This window comes from Crocodylus siamensis, chromosome 1 (genome assembly GCF_052110815.1).
Source record: "Crocodylus siamensis isolate JL-2025a chromosome 1, ASM5211081v1, whole genome shotgun sequence".
Lineage (NCBI taxonomy): Eukaryota > Metazoa > Chordata > Crocodylia > Crocodylidae > Crocodylus > Crocodylus siamensis.
The window spans coordinates 307,476,965-307,493,233 of record NC_143395.1 but is presented as its reverse complement, the minus strand read 5'-3'; the positions used below and the strand labels follow the sequence as shown (position 1 = coordinate 307,493,233).

At 46.2% G+C, this 16,269-nt stretch overlaps 1 protein-coding gene across 2 annotated transcripts in view; it reads left to right on the top strand.

The window, feature by feature from the left end:
• The first annotated feature begins 454 nt into the window (after window positions 1-454).
• The window catches only part of ARHGEF7 (Rho guanine nucleotide exchange factor 7), a 182,107-nt gene continuing 166,292 nt past the window's right edge, over window positions 455-16,269 (top strand). The window contains exon 1 of one of the 2 annotated variants that reach the window (XM_090022132.1): window positions 455-1,173. In XM_090022132.1, coding sequence (XP_089878258.1) covers window positions 1,009-1,173 — 165 coding nt within the window. In that variant the 5' untranslated portion in view covers window positions 455-1,008. The remainder of the gene's footprint in view (window positions 1,174-16,269) is intronic. The other variant, XM_090022123.1, reaches the window with a different exon arrangement.

Here is a 16,269-nt window from a genome sequence, read left to right as displayed (position 1 = left end):
GTGGAAGCCTGCAGTCAGCTGCTTTGTGCAGTGCATTGTGGGAGTGATGTACACCAAACTAGTTTCCTGAGTGGATCTGTGCTCCTCACTGGTTGTCTGCGATGTGTTTCTGTAGTTGCTATCCCCATTATGATAGTGCCCTGCGTTTGTGTGTACTGTCTGCTGTTGGAGAGTACCGACATTGCCCTGTAAAAATTGTAGAAATGGGTCTGGGGGTCAGTACAGTTGAGATCTTGGAAGTATCCCTATTTGTTACATTGTAAAGAGGGTTCCCTTTATGCAACTTGGAGCTTTGCGGGGTTTTCCAGGAACGCTGGTGTAGCATAAAGTGAGGGGAAACGTGTACTTGACACAGGGCAAACTCAAGGCGGAGCAAATCTACTCCGGAAAGACTGCCGCACAATTTGCCTGGCTGTATATTGAATTCAAGGGACGCCTGGGTTGCTGAGGGGTGAGGAGAGGGTCTGCTGGCACAAGGCAAGGGAGATAGACGCCTTCGAGGCAGAGGGAGCACATGTCCAAGTCACCTGAGCAGACACTGACCCCACCCTTTGGGGCACAAGAGGCTGTGCAGACCCGAGCGGAGACCGCATCGGGGCCCCCAGCGGGGCTACAGGGGGAAGAGATTTAAATGCTCTTCCAGATGGTGCCTGCCCGAGTATCCCCTGTGCGTGTGCGTGTGTGTGAGAGAGAGAGATCCCGCCCGCTCTTTGTTCGCGCGCCGTCCGGCGACATGCGAAGGGCACGCGTGTGACACGCGCGGCGCGGCCCCGCCTGGCCCGCGGGCTCCCCACGCCCGGGCCGCGGACGCGAGGGGACCGCAGCCGCTGGCGGCGTCACGTGCAGGCCGGGCCGGGCCGAACGGGAGCTCCCGGCGCCGCCGCGTGGGGCGTCACCCGCTACATCCGCGCGGGGAAGGGCAGGGACAGGAGCAGGGGAAGGGGAAGAGGAAGGCGGCTCCTGCAGCCCGCGCCGCTCCTATGTGAAGGGCGCGGGGCGGCCGCAGCCATGAGCTCGGCCGAGCAGACCGTAACGTGGCTCATCACCCTGGGCGTGCTGGAGTCGCCCAAGAAGAGCATCGCGGACCCCGAGGGCTTTCTGCAGGCGTCGCTCAAGGACGGCGTGGTGCTGTGTCGCCTGCTCGACCGTCTGCTGCCCGGCACCATCGACCGGGTGAGTCCCCGCGCGGCCCCTCTCCCCTTTGTGCCGCGGCGCCATTGGCGGCCCGGGCCCGGGCGGGAGAGAGGCGGCGGCCCCGCCTGGCTGCGGGGGCTTCCCGGGCGCTGGAAGGGGCTTTCCCCGCGGGCCGCGGCCCAGCCCCTCCTTGCAAGGTGGCTTGTGTTGAGGGGGAAGGGCAGCTGCGGGGCCCGGCCATCCCTCACCTGGTCCCGGGGCCACATGATGCCACCCCTGTAAGCACTGGCTTGTGTAGGGAGCGTGTTTTGGTTTATTTAGGCCTCTTATTTTCTTCCCTCCTGTAAGCATTAAGAGGCATGTTTTAAAATGCTACACAGAGATCCTGCACTGGGCGGTTGTGTCAGCCTTGTCATAGAAGATGAGGGCTGCAGGGGACCTCGGGAGGGCATCTAGGTTGGCCTCCTGCTGAAAGCAGAGCCATCCCTGACTAGATCTTCCCAGCCAAGGTTTTGTTTAGCCAGGGGCTTAATATTGTTGTTTCCTCCTTTTTATATTTTTCTCTGTCCCTCAGAAAAACCCTGCCCCCCCTCCCCCATGGCAAACATAGGTTACAATTTGGAGTTTGTGTGAAAGGCACAAAATAAACTCACTTATGATACAGTCATGCCGTTTGCCATACAGCATTTCTTCTTGTGTTCCCAATTCAGGGCGTTTTGAATCCTTATACCATGCCCCAACATACAATATAGTCTTTCATATGATCGGACAGGTAGCCCAGGTATTCCAGTTTTGGCTTTTCTCCTGAATAGTAGAGGAATTGGTATTTGTCTGAAGGTGAAAACAGAGACAGGTGATTCCTCCGCCCCCCCACAGAGCAGAAATAGAACCTTTGACCTACCTATGCGCACCTGCTCCAGCTCTTTGCTATTTAACTTTACAAGATAATGAGCAGAAGAATGAAGGAGATCAGTTGTTGGTATTTTAAAAACCTATGTTTTTAAAACACATTCAGATAAACAAGGAAGAATTGTCTTGTAATTAAGGTATTGGACTGGGGTTAAGGGAATGCAGTTCTTTGCACTGCTGTGCACCACTAGTTTGTACGTAGAGACCCTTGTGGTACTAGGTTCCTGACAAACAGGTAACCAAAAAGGTCATCCCAGCACCAAAGAATTTACAATGTAATGACGAGACAAAAGGCAACATACACTTAAGTGGAGAAAAAGAAGTTTATGGGCAGTGTGATAAGCAACAATGGTTGTGACCTGTCACCTGCCTTTGGGAACATAAGCAAGTTAGTCTCTCTCTGCCCCAGTCTCCCCCTCTGTGAAACACAAGTCATAGTTTTTCTTTTACTTCTTCTCTTGCCTATGTAGGATCCAGTCTTGCAAATATTCAAGCATATTCTTAATTTACACAGTGCAAAAAATCCAAAATTGAGGGTCAGTCTGCATTACAGAGCTACTGCCACTACTGGTGCATCTGTGTTGTCAGAGGCTGGAGATGCAGCGTATGCAGACAGAGGCTTGTTTCTACTCATGTAGTTATACTGCCTCCAACAATAGAAACTGAACTGTGGCAAATGCCCTCTTTTTGTCAGTGGAGTTGCATGTAGACTGGGGGCTTTGCCACCATATTTAACTTCTCAAGGGTATTTGCTATCTTTTCATACCTCTAGTTATTATATCTATGTGAGCAAAACTTTGTAGTGCAGACCAGACCTCAGTCCTGGCTGCATCAGAGTCTAGCTCTTTGGAACAGGGACTGTGTCTTACTGTACACATAGATAGAAGTGTAGAATGAAGCCCTGAACATAATTTGGGATGTTAGGTGCCACTCTAATGCAAATAATAATAATAAAGAAAGCTTAATGGAAAAGATGATAGGAACAGTATCTCATTATTTTATAAATATAGTATGACAAGATAATAGTTTTATAAATAAATATATATACACCAGCTACCAGAGTAACTGGTACCACCAAAAATATAGCCCACTTTAGTTCAGGTGAAATTTATGACAGTTTGGCTGTGTGTTAGGTTTGTGCAGTGGGACACTGTTGGAGCAGCCACAAAGGCAGCCCTCTATGTTCCCTACATATTGTTCAGGCAGCTCTGAACAGGTCTTTATTGAGGTCATTGGACCCACATTTTGATAGATGCAGTGACTGGGAACCAAGGGATTTCTCAGCAATTTGCAAACCATTATTACAGTTCTTTGACTAGAACAGGGGCCATGGAGAGTCTGCGGCTTGCTCAGGTTGGAGTTGTGTCAGTTCCATCTGCTCAACTCAGTTGCCTGAGTTGTCCCTCTACCACAGAGTGAGTTAATAGTCTTTGTGGTAAAGGAGCTACTTTGCCTCCCTGCCCCTTATATAGCACTTGCCCGATTTGCCAATCTACAGACACAGCTGACAGACGTGTAAAACTACTTCATCTCAGACTTTGGAAAGATTCTGTTTAGAAACATTCTACATGTATATCACCAGCTGGCAACAACAGTAGTTTGGGGTGAGCAAGAAAAATGGGATCAAATCCATTTTCTTTAATCCCTGTTCCCTCTTTTTTGATACTTAAAATGTTGGTCTGAAAGTAGAATCTGTTCCTAAGAGTTTGTCTTGCCACTAATTTCATATTCTTTTTTCTGGCATTATTATTGCTGCTAGTAATTTATATAGCACTATATTTGAACATTGCTTTTTAATTATCCCTGGTATTTTGTTCCTTACGCACTTCCATTTTTAATAGATTTTATAGACATTAGGGCTGGAAGGGACCTCGGGAGATTATAGAGTCCAGCCCCCTGCCCCAAGGGATAGGAAGTCAGCTGGGGTCACAGGATCCCAGCAAGGTAAGCATCCAAATGCTTCTTAAATGAGTCCAGAGTAGGTGCTTGCACCAGTTCTGGAGGGAGTCTGTTCCAGGTCTTGGGGGCTTGGACAGTAAAGAAGTTTTTCCTTGTGTCTAGCCTAAAACAGTCTTGGAGGAGTTTGTGACTGTTGGACCTTGTCATCCCTTGGGGCACTCTGGTGAACAGGCGTTCCCCCAGATCCACACGCTTTACGTACTTACAGGCTGCCACCAGATCAACCCTGAGCCTGCACTTCTCCAGGCTGAAGAGTCCCATAGCTTACAGCCTCTCTTCATAAGGCCTGTTCTCTTGCCCTCTGATCATGCGCGTGACTGTCCTCTGGGCTCTTTCAAGCTTCTCCACTTTAAAAGCCTATTAACTTGACATTCTAAGGGCCCAAGAAATGTGAGGTTGAGTACATAGACTAAGATTACTAATTTTCCAAAGTTTTTGAGATTGTCACTAACTGGAAATAACACAAACAGGATGACTTTTAAAAAATACTGATCTCATTTTCATGCAGATATCCCTAGTAATTAAAAACAGATGGGATAGACAAGAAATAAATGATAACTAAGCAAGAATGTCTCTAAATAAAATGTTTATCAATATTTTCCATGAGCTACTCTGTAGAATATGCAGTGAATAGTTTTTGTTTTGGGTCTTTTTTAAACATCTGTTTGGAGGGGAGGGATTGAAGGGGTACTTACGCTTAGCTGACAATACTAATATGTTTTTGCTGTTCGTTCAGACAACATAACACTGATCAGTGAAAATGAAATTATAATAAACAGGCAATATGCCCATCAAAAAAGGAATACATTTGTAAAAGGCAAAAGAACAAAATTGACCTTGACTAGAGAAGCAGATCTGTAGCTTTTGATGCTAGTCTGATCATTTCTTTTGTTTACAGTAAACAGGACACTTCATAGACAGAATAACAAATTGAATTTCCTTTCAGAAAGCTCTGGCTAAATTTTCCCTTTAAAGTCACACATAACAAAGCAAGATTTTAAAGTTGGCTGATTCTAGGAAATGTAAATTAAAATAATTTAGGGAAGCATTGTTACTCTAGATTATTTCTCTCATTCTTTGTACCTGAAATCACTGTACTTCTTTCACATTTCAGAACAAAACAGATGAGGATAATCTAAAGAGAGCGTGTTGGGATGGGTGATGGTTTTGTTGGTAACTCTGACTATGGGAATTGAGCAAAAGAAAACAGTTCTTAAGACAGCTATGTTTCAGGCTTCTTATTACCTATAGGTGTACACTTGAGGAGAAGGGGGCAGGTGTTAATGAACTAATTTCAGGGAAAGGCTAGGGATTTATCACATGCATTCCATCAGTGGTTGTTTGACTAGAAAGCTGTAGCCTTCAGTGATAGCACTTTGGCCACACATTGTAAATTAGAGCTATGTTGATAGTAGGAAAGAGGAGCTGTTCATAAAAATTGCTTTGGAGATGTCAAAATGTTCAGATGCCTTTCATTACAGAGACTTTTTCAAATAAGTTCTGCTATCACAGATCAGTTGACCCACTTTTGATACTGCAAATAATGTTTAAAACTGGAGCATAAACCTTCCTTGTCATGTTACACTTCATGCTCTGTTAAGTATTGTTACATGTTCAGTTTTGGTCAGTTGTCCCCATTTATAAAGTGCTTTATTCCAAAGAGACATTTATTCAGTTGAGACTCTTAACTGAGGAAAAAGCACAAGGGGCCATATTCTGTGTTATCTGTCTCCTTTATGATTATGGGGCATGTAGAAATAGAGCAGCTGGAGTAGCTCTCTGAAGCTATTTGATCAAGAGGCTTGGTGAGAAGAGAATGTGTGGCTGAAACATAGCCCACTTTGGCATGTTTTTGTGGAAAGTGTTGTGGCTGAGCGTAAGTCGGAGCAACCTTGAAACTTCTAATTTACAAAGGAGGCTAGTCTATAGAAGTGTTTTATACATGTGGTCCGGGAGTGAGGGAGGTGCTTTAATTAGAGGGAGCTGCTCTAATTAAAGCGCCTGGAGCATCATGTGTACCATTGTCCCGGTGCTGAAAAATGGCGGTGGGGGTGCTTTAACTAAAACTCATCGAACAAGCTTTAGTTAAAGAACCCTGCCGCCATTTTTCAGCACTGGGACAATGATACATATGATGCTGGAGTGCAGTAATTACCATGCTCCAGAAGACTTGATTAATCAAGTTTGCTCTGACATGCTGTAATTACAGTATATCAGAGCAGCCTCACTGCATGTGTATAGGCACCCTAAGAGAGTTGCTGCTTACATGGATTAAAAAGCCACCATGCCTCTGCTCCTGCATCAAGCATAGTTTGGGAGCAACAAATTCTTATTGGAAAAGTCTGCTAGTTAAGACTTGGGGGGATGTATAACAACCAAAAGAACTTAGTTTGTACCTGGGACAGCTTGAGTTTGATTATTCAAAGGAATAATATTAAGATGGAGGGGGGGCATGGGTTAAGCACTCTTTAAAATACAGAATAAATTAGAGACTTTTCAATCTTCTTAGGGCTTTCTGGCAAAATAGATATTTTGAGTTGCAATTTTGGGAAAAAAGGTGATTTAAATAGCTAGCCACAAAATTACAGGGTACGTCTGTACTGTGGTCCAGGCATTCTCCTGGAGGGCTGCTCCGAAGCACCTTGCTTCCCACCTCTGCTTGCACATGCTGAGCCTAGGAATGTGTAAATGAAGCTGCCCTTGAGGTTTCTGCCTGCAGCCATGCTCAAGACATTTGTATCCGGTGTGCTTGAGGGCAGCTGCAGAGGCTGTCCCTGGAGTGACTTAACTGGTGCATTGTCAGGTTTGGGTTGTGCAAGCAGGAGTAGGTGAGCAGGACATTTGTGAGAGCTGTGCTTCCCTGAGAGCACTGGAGACGTTGTATGGGCATTCTTTTATGGCTCTGAGGTTGGAAGGGGCCTCACAGGTCATCAGGTGTGATCCTCCCATCTAGAGCAAAAATGCAAGCCTGTGTTTAAGCACAAACATTTAAACACAATCGCTATTTCAATAAAGGGGGACCTAGGATTCAGGTGCAAACATTTTATCTTCATTTTTCTTGCAATCAGCTATTGTTACTAGTCAGATAGGAACAATGTTTCAGCTGATAATAGTCATTAGTTTCTGATTTCACATTGGAGCCTTGCAGTAAAATTCTTCTATCAGTTGCACAAGTCTAAATGTAGAGTTTGGTGTTTTAAAGTTCTGGGGGAAGGAGTTTGAGAAGATAAATGGTAATGGGGAGGGCATCCAGGTAGTAAGCAATGATGCACGTAGAGGAGAAGCCTAGTACCATTGCTCAGCGTAGTGGTACCTGAGAGCAGACTGGAGCACAGGCAGTAGCAGGAGCCTGGTCATCTGATGTCTATACTGTACTGTGCAGATTAGCATTAAGAGGATGCTGTGCCTCTTCTGCTGAAATCCATAAAGAAACCACCCACTTGACTGAAACTTCCACAGCAATGGCAGAGGGGCATTGCAGGGGCTGGGACCTGAGGGATGGGATGCATTTTCTGTGTATTTGTGTACATATGGTCACCCTTGGCGACTGGCCTTACGTACAGCCTCCCAGGGAGATTATTTGTGCTTCTGGCAAGAACAGTTTTGCCCAGGGCAGCTGTGCTTGGGGCAGCTTAGGGTTTACTGCTGCACATCAACTCTGCTTTTAAAGCATGTGAGTACTCTGAAGACTGGTTAGGCCACTTCCCTTTCTTTGGCAAGAATGCAGTCCCAATAATTTATTTTAATAATGCATTTCACTGTCGTCTGTTTTACAGCTGCTCCAAAGACCAATAGAAAAGAGTGTGGTCCTGTTCAGGAGTCATTCAGGGCCCTGTTGCCTCCGCCCCTCTAGAGAGAAGGGATGAGAACATAGTGGATATGGATAGAGGGGGCAGTATTGTTCCCTTTTTTGATTTACTCAGTGGCTCCTCTCTCTGGCTTCTCAGGCCTAAGTAGCTGGTGTTATACAGTGAAACACAGTATGTGTGCCAGAGAGGGAAGGTGCTTGCAGCCTGGTTTGGTGATTCCCGTCCCCTGAAAAACAGGCACTATTAAGGAGGAAAGGAACATCTCTGATCCAGACCTAGCGTGAGGGCAGCCAAGACCTATGTTTCACTCTCGCCGTAATGTTAAGAATGAAATATCTTCGTAACAAAAATATTGAGAAATAGCTTATTCTTACTGGTATTGTTCTCTTTAGTATTGTTTCATAGATTTCATAGACATTAGGGCTAGAAGGGACCTTGGAAGATCATAGAGTCCAGCCCCCTGCCCCAAGTGCAGGAAGTCAGCTAGGGTCAAAGGATCCCAGCAAGATAAGTGTCCAAATGCTTCTTAAAGGAGTCCAGAGCAGATGCTTGCACCACCTCTGGAGGGAATCTATTTCAGGCCTTGGGGGCTCAGACAGTAAAGAAGTTTTTCCTTGTGTCCAGCCTAAAACGGTCTTGGAGGAGTTTGTGACTGTTGGACCTTGTCAATCCCTTGGGGCACTCTGGTGAACAGGCTTTCCCCCTGGTGAACAGGCTTTCCCCCATATCCTGATGCACACCCCTGATGTACTTAAGCTGCCACCATGTCACCCCTGAGCCTGCGCTTTTCCAGGCTGAAGAGTGCTATAGCTCTCAGCCTGTCTTCATAAGGCCTACTCTCTTGTCCTCTGATCATGTGCTTGGCTCTCCTCTGGACTCTCTCAAGCTTTTCCACATCCTTCTTGAATTGTGGAGCCCAGAATTCCTGGGAGCTAGGATGTTTTCCTTCATTCTCTTCTTTCCATGCCAACTAGGCATGAAGGAAGGCAGAAAGGAGTTTTGAATTTCAGTTGCTTTACTGTTGCAAACCTTGCAACTGTCTGAAAAAAGGAACTTTGCACCAGGAGCAGCTGCTTCTCTCTTTCTGGTTCTGTACACCAGTCCATACTCTGATTCTTCCATTAACTGATAGGCAGCCATAAGCTCAGCTTTTAAAATTCATGATTCCATCCACTTAAAATCATGAGGCTGGATTAATAATAATACATTTGGGGTAGGTTTTATTTGGTTTCTGATTTTAAGCCTTTAGGAGGTGACATTTTCAAGTATTCCTTTGCAAAAGTCACTGGAAACCTAGAATTTTTTTACCAGTCACATAACCCCATGTAACTGGGACTTTAAGACAGGCATCAAATACTACAAGACTTGCAATACTTCATGGAAGTTAGGAATACTGTAATAAGGTCAGAAATATACTCCAGCTGCACTGGCACCATAGGGCTTGTCTGCAGCTTGGTAGTGGTAAGGCCTGGTGCTAGTGCTTACCTACGCCATGTGCCTGCAGAGATCCTTCAGACTAGAATGTGCCAGGGAGGCCCCTCTGGGCTTTTTGCTCTGTGCTTGTACTTGAGACCTCACTTCTCAACATGCCTGAGAGCAGCTGCAAAGAAGAAAGCCAGAGCAGTCATGCTGGCTTGCTTCCAGGTTTGGAGAGTATCAATAAGTGTGAGGTGGGGGGCTGGGATGTGGGTAGGGTGTACTGGAACTCCACAGGGCCAGGGCTCGTGGCTGCTATGGTGTGGACAAGCTGTAGGATACCTCAGTGCTGGCACTTTCTGCTATTGTGGTGTAGATGAACACTCCATTCTGACCCTTAATCAGTTTGGCAATTCTGGGAAGTTCATGTCCTTTTATGTTTGGCTCTCTGGAATAGTGCAAAGTCCACTCTATATCTCTTTTTAAAAAAGAAGCAAATCTACAACAGTGGCTTCAGTGTCCAGCTGTGTTTAGGGGAGAAGGTATGAGATGCTGCATTTGCTTTCTGCTCTAGACACACTGATGGCTTTTAAGACTAGAAAGAAATTTACCTTACCCTGGCCAACAGAATGGGAGCATAAGTTAATCCGATTAGCAACTTTGTCTGAGGAAAGTTGGAGACAAGTAGGGAAAAGGGTAGAGCAAGGTTGATTACAAGGAAGGAAAACAAAATGTCATGCCCCTTGCTGCTCTAAAACAGAGAATTCTACCTGAAACGCATGGTTTTGTAGTGTCTTTCAAAAGGTCACATTTTGCAACAAATATTGCTGATACAGTCGCAAAGCACACCAGTCACTCTTATACAGTACAATGTCATTATAATAAACCCTGTTTATAAAACTCTTACACTTAACAATCCCAACAGCAGGAACCAATTTTTTTCATTGTTATGATGCAGCAAAGAGAACAATCTTATTATAGGAAACCCTTTTGTAATGAACTCTTTTACTGGTCTGATGGGGGTTTGTTTATAATGAGATTAGTGATTAGATAATGTTATTGTCTCTCATATTTATGTAACAGATTTTCATTAAAGTAATGCCTTTATTTTTAAGTGGATGGGTGAGGAAGTAGAAGGTATGTGAACAAGAGGTAGGGCTGCAAAATCAAAGTAAAAATACTACCTACAATATATTGTAATAAAGGGCAGTGACCGCTTGTAACCAGATCAGTGACCTATGGATGGCTGTGGTACTCCTGGCAGTCACATGACTGCTCTTGTTTTGCTCTGGTTCTAGGTACCCTTTACTCTACTTGCCTACTCTGCTTTGATTTTTCTTAGTTCAGCTTAGAAAGGGAGGCTGCCCTGGGGCCCTAGAATAAGCTTCATGCTGATCTTCTGCCAGCAGATCTCTTCAGATTCTATTGGACACTCTCCAGTCTTCACATTTAATTGGCCCTCCCAGCCTGGTCACATCCCCCAGGACACCTATTGCCTTATGGGCTAATCACAGCCTCTGAACCTCCCCTACAGCTGTGCCTATGCCTTACAGGTGTTTCCAGCCATCACTTAAGTGGGCACCTTGCCCCATACCACTAGGCCACCTTACACCGCTGCTCCTTTGTTGGAGCCTCAGTCTGCCCAGCTTCTGCTCTGCTGCTCTGGCTGGTCCCTTTTGTCTAGACCCACTGCACCAGGCCTGCCTTCTCAGGTTTCAGCCTCTATCTTGCCCTCTCTGGGCTGTGGGCTCTCTAGCGTGGTCTACTTATAGTCAAGCCCCTGCCCTCTGGCAGGGTTCCAGACAGCCACATACCCCTTGGGCACCACTGGGACCTCCTCTCACCCCTTGTTGGTCTTATTCAAGCCCCTAATCTAAATTATAACCCAGAGCATAAGTTCTCCAGCTGTAACACAAACTGCCTCACTTTAGTCACACCCTCCAGCAGGCATCCAAGCCTTACCTGCAGTGCCCCTATCAGCACAAAAGACATCCAGGCATCCTTTTACAGCTTTTCATCTTAGGAGCTCTTTTCCCACCAGACTGCCTGCTTTGGCTCAGCCCTGAGCTTATATTTTCTAGACCCTGTCCCTTTCCGGTCAAGTGAACTCCTAGCTACCTCAGGTGCTTTCTAATTAGGCTTCCTGGCTTTACCCTCTGGCAGCTTGCTGGTGTTGCTTCAATTCTGCAGGAATATTTTGTATCCCTACCCAGGCTTGACCCTTCTGGACTATTGCAAGGTACCCTGTTCTGCAGTATGCCCTCCTAGTCTGTGCTTTTCCCTCTGGTTGCCTATTTGATTTGTAATTAGCTCCTCCTTCTGGTCTTTCCTCCTTAAATAACATGAGATTTCTGGCTCTCTTTTACACCCCTATACATAGATGCATAGATGCTAGGGTCAGAAGGGACCTCAACAGATCATCAAGTTTGACCCCCTGCCTAGGCAGGAAAGAGTGCTGGGGTCAGATGACCCCAGCCAGATGCTTATCCTGCCTTCTCTTAAAGACCCCCAAGGTAGGGGAGAGCACCACCTCCCTTGGAAGCCCATTCCAAATTTTGGCCACCCTTACCATGAAAAAGCTTTTCCTGATATCTCGCCTAAATGTGCTCTCTGTCAGTTTGTGATCATTGTTCCTTGTTACCCCAAGAGGCCCCCTGGTGAGCGGAGCCTCTCTGATCCCTTGCTGTGTCGCCCTAATGAATTTGTAGGCAGCCACAAGATCACCTCTCAGCCTTCTCTTGTGGTCCAGGTCCCTCAGTCTCTCCTCATAGGGCTTGGCCTGTAAACCCTTAACCTGGACCCTCTCCAGTCTATTGATAGGCTTCTTGAAGTACGGTGCCCAAAACTGGACGCAGTACTCCAACTGCGGTCTGACCAATGCTGCATAGAGGGGAAGTATCACCTCCTTGGTTCTATTTGTCACGCATCTGCTGATGCATGATAGTGCAGTTACCTATATTGAGATTGCCTATCACTTTCCATTAAAAAAGAGCCATGTGGCCATCTTTCTGAGAAGCTCTCACACCTCCATTCTTTACAGCTGACCTTTGACACTTAGTAAGGGAATCTTCTTAGGTTAATAGTATTAATAATTTCCATTTTTCTTCTCTCCATTAGAAGAATTTTGGCAGCCTGCCCAAGGCAGGTTTACACTAAAAATTTTTTTTGACAAAGCAAGGCTGGCAGAATCCCTAGTGTAAATATGTGTTGCCCAAAAAAGCATCTTTGTTGACTTTTCACTGTAGGCGTGCATTTGATTCTAAGGCTGCAAATTTTCCAGAAAGGGGATGTATAGGTATGCGAGACCCAGTCAGGTCACTTCAAAGGCGAGCTCTCCAGCCATGGGGCAGTAAGGACCTGCTCCTTATCCTTGCCCCATAGCAGACAGTCTGTATCCAGGTAATACCATGCAGGTATCAGTTGAAGGTAGCTGTAGGGGAAAGGCAGCTCTCAGATGCCCTGGGGTGGCGTCTTTGTCCTCCTGCAGGTGACTAGCCTCAGGGCAGCGACTGAGGCTGTCAGATGTGGCCCACTGCTGCTTACAGGGGGAGAGAGCTTGCTTTCTATATCCCCACCACTGCAAGTGAACTGGATGTTATAGCGGGGGCTGTGGCATTGGAAAGAGCTTTCATATCTCCTGTGGGAAGAGCAGCTGTTTCCCATGTTTCTGCAGAGTGTGTAGGGCAATTCCAGTTGTTGTCCCCCACCCTATAGGGTCCGAGGCTGCTCTTTTCACCCCTACCATCTCCAGGCATTCCTGATGCCCTTTCAGTACTGGACAGGAGGCAACTGAGCAGTTGAGCTAGAGCTTGCTGGTTCTGTGGCTGGGACATGGCCATCTCTGCCTGGTCTTGCTTATCAGTTGATGAGTGGGACCAGACAGGGCAGCCCCCCAGGTCTGTACACATCTAACTTCTGCTCCAATCAGCTGAATTGCAGGACTGGCCAGGGGCCAGCCCCCAGAGCTGCCCCTCCCCCTTACTTAGTTCCCTCCAATCTGGGATGGGGGAAAGAGGCAGCAGTGCTGGGCATCCTGATGGCTTGCTGCTGGACATGCTACCAGGGAGCTAGCCCTGGTAGCCTTTCACTTCTTCCCTTTGGATGGTGGGAGAGGGAGCCAGAGATTGTGGGAGTCCTAGGGACCTCTTGTGTGCTATATGGAAGCATACAGGTATTACAAGTGGCACGAAAAAACTTCCTGGAGCAGAGAAGCTGCTCTCTGAAAGAGCTGGCGGTTTGTGGCAGAAGCACAGGAGTGTGTTTTTTTTTTTTCTTTTCTTTTCCCCTGCCACAACCTGCTTGAACAACTGTATGTTTGCTCTTTGTGCTTGGAAAAAGATGTTTTTCCTGGCACAAGTGTAATGCATACTCATGGCCTAAAGAAGTGGAGGGCCAACCTTTTTGGTCCCACACCCTGGCCAAGTGCCATTGATCTTGTTCTTCCCTTGCCCAGTCTGAAACTTTGCTTTTTGCTTACTGCTCTGTCTGTCACTGTGCTGCCAGTCCCTTTCCCAAACTGCTGTATGCCAGTTGTGGCACCCATGCTATGGGCTGGCCACCCTGGTCTTAAGCTTTGTTGTTTGGAGAGGCAATAGCTAAATCTGCAGAAAAACTTTGTTGCCATTCATTGCTTCTCCACAAGGGGGCTCTGTCAGCCTAGCCGTAGTAGTAGCAGTGATTTTCATCCTTTTTTATTTGCAGACTCCTAAATATTTCAGATGGAGGTTCTGACCCTTTTGAATTGTAAGTGTGGGTATTCACACACTTTCGATTGATCATAGTAATCTTTTTGGAGCCTTTAGACATAGGGGGTCTGAAGGCCACAGTTTGAAAACCAAGTGTTCTAGAGTAGACAAACCCAAAATCACTGAATGCTCTGAGTGTGGGTCACTGTCCCATTAGAGGAGTAGCAGTACACACTGCATAGGCAACACTGAGGGACTGTAGCAGGGCAGGAAAGTGAGCTGGGCTGGTGACTTCTCTCTGTATAAATCTCTAGACTCAGGTTATTGTTTCAGTGGTTATTTACCTTTCCTGCCACAGAATCTGAGGGAGGTGATAGGAACTGCCATCAGCCCCTGCTTGTGGGGAGAGAGAAGGTCTAGCTTCCCTCTCTTGTACCCCAACCCTGAAGCAGCAACCCATCAAGCCCTCTCCACTTCTCACCTTGGGGGAAATGAAGCTTCTGCTGCTGGCAGTAATGTCTTAAGCCCTGGAGCTCAAGCGGTAATGGTCTGTGCTGCTGTCCTGAAAGTTTTTGTGGTTCAAACTCTATTGATGATTCAGGTCAGATGTTGTGACAGTTAAATATAGAATAATTGTTTTCCCCTTTAAAACACATTAGGAAAGTATGTAAAATTTACTTTCAGGGAGTGTTATTTAGATTGCAGAATCAAACATTCAAAAGTTAGGAAACAGCAGAATTAAAGCTTTGCTTGTTCAACCTTATTTTGAACTTCTTGTGCATAAGCATTAGACTATAGTTTTAATGGCATGATCACACATTGATTTTTCCGTAGGACTTCAGTGTAATTCAGTTCACTGGGTGGGACTGTAAATCTTCTCCCTCTTAATTTTCAGGTTTTTGAAAGTTGAAACCTAAGGAACATTCTTTTAAAATGAGTTGATGCATAAAAATACTAAAATATAATGGGAGCCAATAAAAACAAAAATATTAATAGTAAAAGCAGTCAGGGCATCCTTATCCCACTGGATTGTGTTTTAAGGGCTTTATCTGATGGTCATTAACATTAGTGCTGGGATTTCAGGGGGACTGGATCACTGAATCAGGCTGTAAGATGGTACTTATTTTACATTATGTACTGCTTTTCTGAACACTGTTTAATGTCACTCATTTTGCAAGGCAGCCAGGTGAATGAGGTGCTATACCAATCTTAAAATATTATCGAATACAAGATGGATGTGAATGTAGGATGATCCCCCTAATAATTAAATTCTACACGTGGAAAATCTATATATTTACTATAATTTGCCCTGTATGGAATCTAACTATTGGAGGATCATCTTAAATTCAGCCCCTCCCCCACTACTGTAAGTGGTGGGGAAGAGGTGATGTGATAGGGACAGTAAGAGGGCAGGCAGTAGAGGGGCATGTGGTAGGGCAGGTGGTGGGGGCTGTAGGGAGGAGATGGTAGGGCAGGCAGTAAGAGGCAGGTAGCTTGCCCCCTGCTGCTTCCCCCCCACCCCCTTGCTCCCCAGTATGCTTGTCTCTTCCCACTTCTACATATTCAGGCTGCCCTGATTCCTCCTTCCCCTGTTCCTCCCTCCTCCTTCCTCCCTGCTGCTTCTGCTGCCTGCAGGCAGCCTCAGGTTCCCCTTTCTCTATACCTTTGCTCTACACTGTCAGGCTCCATTCCTGCTGCAGCCTGGGGCAGGGCACATAGCTCCAGCTTGGCCCCATAGTAGCAGTGCAAGCTCCCTGCTGCTATGGAGCCAGATTTAAAGCTGTGCTCTGTACCTCAGGCTGCAGCAGGGATGGAGCCTGGTGGAGCAAGGGTACAGAGGATTGCGGCAGAGGGGGAGAGAGGGAAAAGAAGCTGCATGAGGTAGGGTGAAGACTGGGGGTTGTAGGGGAAGAGTGGTGGGGAGTGTAGAAGCAAGGGGGTGGGGAGCAAGTGGCAGCTGTGGCTTCGGTTTTAGCTCCAACCCTGGGTTGGGGCTGGAGTCAGAAGTAGCAGCTGCCCTCCTCCCCCCCTGCTGTCTTGTGCTTGATTGTAAGGTGAGGGGCTTTTTTCACTATGTTAAACAGGAGAAAACATTTTGTCTTCCAATTGAGTAAATAATTTGTTTGGGTTAGATTAAATTTAAACTAGGTTCTGTTTCTATATGGGTCCCAAATAATCAGTTTGTGCCTGGCACAGAAACTAGTTAGAATTTTCAGTGCAATAGTAGGTTTTTATGTCAAATTTACTAATGTTGATTTAACTTCAGTTTTTTTACTGGCCGCTCTGGTTGATCCACTGTATCTTCTGTAGTGATTCTCAACTGGAGATCTCCAAGCTCCATTTAAGAATGTCACAGG